The following is a 3,193-nucleotide window of genomic DNA, read 5'->3' as shown; positions in this document are numbered from 1 at the left end:
ACGTTAGGTAGGTATGTTTATTATACCTAGTTACACCTATCTACCTTGTAGTCTATGTAGTTACCTAATACATGCCTAAACTACCCTAAACTACCTGGTAGGTAGACAGTATGAAGTACTTGAAAGAATAACCGAAAGAAAATAACCGGAGCATTCTATCTGATTAAAAGATCTTGGAGCAAGCATTTTTCTCCGAGTTATATCCCGCGGGGTTCAGACTACATAGTAGCGTTTCGATTACACTTATTTTATACCCGAACCTTTGTAAAATATTTAAAATTTAGGTACGCTTTATTCAGTAGAATTGGCCCGATCGGAAAATTTATCCCCGATCATGTGAATATTATAGAAATTTTATAATTAACTTCCGCGATGCAAGTCCGTATGGTTTGAGGTCTACTGTGGCAAGCAACAATACCAACAACAGAATCTCTTTTCTTTTCTCCAAGGGTTCAATTCAAATCATAAAACCAGGGCGACGCTCTGGTCTAGAGAAGAAAAAAAACCCACTGGACTAACCCTAATACAGTGAATCGTCCGCCGGTGGTATCGATGCTCAGTTCCCGTTTACGATCCTTTTCCGCGTAGAGACAGGCAGACGCATAGACTCACGTTATGTACATACCATGCTATAGTACGTTTAGCTTTACCCAGCTTGGATCGTACATGTTTACTCCGGTAACTCCTGATGAATCGCGGGTGGGGACCTTATTTTTCTCTTTCTTTCACACGCCCTACGTAATCTCGAAACCACCTTAGCACATTAACATACATTAGTGTCTATTGGGCCCCGCGGTATGGTTCAAGAAGTGGATTCGAAAGCAAGGGATGCTCCAATAGGATCGTGTTCTCGAAGTTTGATTTACATGCCCAATATTGAGGTGCGTTACCTAGTGTAGTCTACGGTTTTAGTGTTAAGCCCTGGCGTACTTGGTACAATACATCATGCGGAATATAGTGTATACCACATCGTGTACCTAACCTAACCTACCTGGAACATACATACATGAGGTACATGCGTAGAACTTGGTAATATACGTCGTATCGTCGCCCGCAAATCCCATTGTAAACAAGGCACAACAAGGCGCAACAAGGCGCAACAAAGCATAACAAGAAAAAGGGCCCATTCCGCTGCCCTGGGTTGTAGCTGTCCAAGTCCCACTGGCGGAGGTCGCCTTCTCGTGTCGCCGGGCCTATCATGGTTACAGCTGCCACGCCTGCTACGACGTATAATCATGTAGGACCTTCATAGCTCTATATCATTGGAACGATTGTACGACGCTACACCACGGCGGCGTTCAACAGCAGAGCTGACTTACTGGCCTCGACCCGCTGTCGATCGTCCCCGGCTGAGAGCCTGGTACACACCTGCCTGCCTACCTAGGTACCATGTGTGTGTGTGCGTGTGCGTTGCTAATGTCTTGTGATCATATATCTATGCATGCACGTTATGCTGACTGCAGATTGTAGTCCCTTTCTTGCTTTTACTATGTATTTCGGAATTACCTAAGCCTTAGTAGGCTACCTATCGTGTTCCACGACGGTGAGCAATATTCGCAAGGGTCTCTTCTCTCTGGCGGTGCAGAAATTTTCGATGTGATCGTCCAGCTACGTATAAATCATATGATATATGCAGGAAAACCACTGCATGGCTAGTAACACAATGTTACCGGCTGCGAAAAGTCCTACGCCGGGGAGGCGGTAAGTCGTAACGGCTACCGCTATTCTTTTTTCTTACCTCACCTAATTTCCGGCCACGGAGTAAGTCCGTATTAATAATAACCTTAGGCGCCGGTCCGGGGCCGGTACGAATTGGCATTTGGTCCCGGTCCTTGGAAAGAACCACCCGGAAACACATATAGCCTAGGCATCTATTCAATATTAAGTAGGCTTATGCTTACATCACGCCGGCCTCTCAAATAATTAATACGTGACTAAGTTAAGAAGATAGACTCCTAAAACATGGTCAAGCGGATTAGCTAATCCACAAAAGTTCCAACAGGGTCAATGAGTTCGCGCTGTGCCTCTGCACTACGATTCTTTCAGAAAGCCTTAACCTGTAGATCGGGGACCACCCTCCTGATATCCCCTGTACATCGCCGGTCCTAATTCCATCACGTTCTCGTACCTTAAAACCCATGGGAGTGTGATATAAGCTAATGTGTTCGATATGGTATAGTAGGTTGACACCACACCTAGGTCCTCCTCGCTATCGTGTAGAGGCGTCTGCCTAACATGCGGTTCCATCTTATGGGAGGGCTTCTACTACCGTCGGGTATCGAATGCCGTACCGCGACGCCCATGGTGTTTGAGAAAACAGATACCTACGTACCTAATACATGTCAATCCTACAGACGAGGTAGAAAGGGTCACCAAGGAGCCTTGCTGGAAAGGTTGGATGCGTACCTGCGTGCCAGCGTACTTCAACCAACCAGGAGCGTGAATACGTCAAGCCTTAGGAGCATACTCTGTCAGACCTCGTCCGGCATTTACCGTCTGCGACAACAAGGTGCTCCCATAATGATTCTGTATATGCGTTGGTCCGTGTCTGCGAATGATTTGAAGCGGCCCTGACGCCCATTGTCATTAGCAGCAATCCTGTATCATCCCCACCCGCCGGCCTCTGCCCTACGGCGCAGGGTATTTTTAGGGGTGATCATTGGACGATATACGCATAGTCGACTATTATACAATCCTCGCCTCGCCCTGCCACGAAGAGCTTAAGCACTTAAGATAGCTGCCTAGCTCCACGAGCCGGTCGGTGGAAGGAACGCAGCTTTGTACATAACACTGACGGACCCGGTGGGAACGGGAGGAGACATCGGTCTGCCAGTTTCGTCTTCGCACGACGACGATCGAAACTATGAAACTCGTAGGCATAAGCTGGAGGATCCGCTAGCTTGCTGTATCTGACAGTTAGGCAAGTAGATCTACCGCCAGCATTGCGGCGCCAGCATGAGTTCCCTGTCGGATTCGAACCCGTATTTCGGAGGCTGAGATGGGTTTACAACTACTTACACGGCTACGATAGATACTAGATAGGCTATTCGTATGTTAGATGAGACGATTCTTGGGTATGTGGGAACTTGTCTAAAGTACCTACTATCCCAGTTCGTGTTTTGTACTTGTACTCCGCTGGTACGCCGTATTTTGTAACTGCTTTCATAGCCCTTAAAACGTTGAGTCAAAAAAC

The 3,193-nt window shown here is 47.0% G+C and overlaps 1 protein-coding gene across 1 annotated transcript; it reads left to right on the top strand.

Annotated features, from left to right (window-relative positions):
- The first annotated feature begins 2,035 nt into the window (after window positions 1-2,035).
- Window positions 2,036-2,630, top strand: F4812DRAFT_172755 (uncharacterized protein). Its single transcript, XM_047929965.1, has 2 exons — window positions 2,036-2,091; window positions 2,180-2,630. The coding sequence occupies exon 2, from the start codon at window positions 2,236-2,238 to the stop codon at window positions 2,572-2,574; it is 339 nt and encodes a 112-aa protein (XP_047793613.1). The 5' UTR covers window positions 2,036-2,091; window positions 2,180-2,235; the 3' UTR covers window positions 2,575-2,630.
- The last annotated feature ends 563 nt before the right edge of the window (window positions 2,631-3,193 follow it).

The sequence above is a fragment of the Daldinia caldariorum genome (genome assembly GCF_022478825.1).
Source record: "Daldinia caldariorum strain CBS 122874 unplaced genomic scaffold F4812scaffold_2, whole genome shotgun sequence".
NCBI classification, from domain to species: Eukaryota; Fungi; Ascomycota; class Sordariomycetes; order Xylariales; family Hypoxylaceae; genus Daldinia; species Daldinia caldariorum.
The sequence above is the reverse complement of the archived record's forward strand: the minus strand, read 5'-3'. Positions and strand labels throughout refer to the sequence as shown.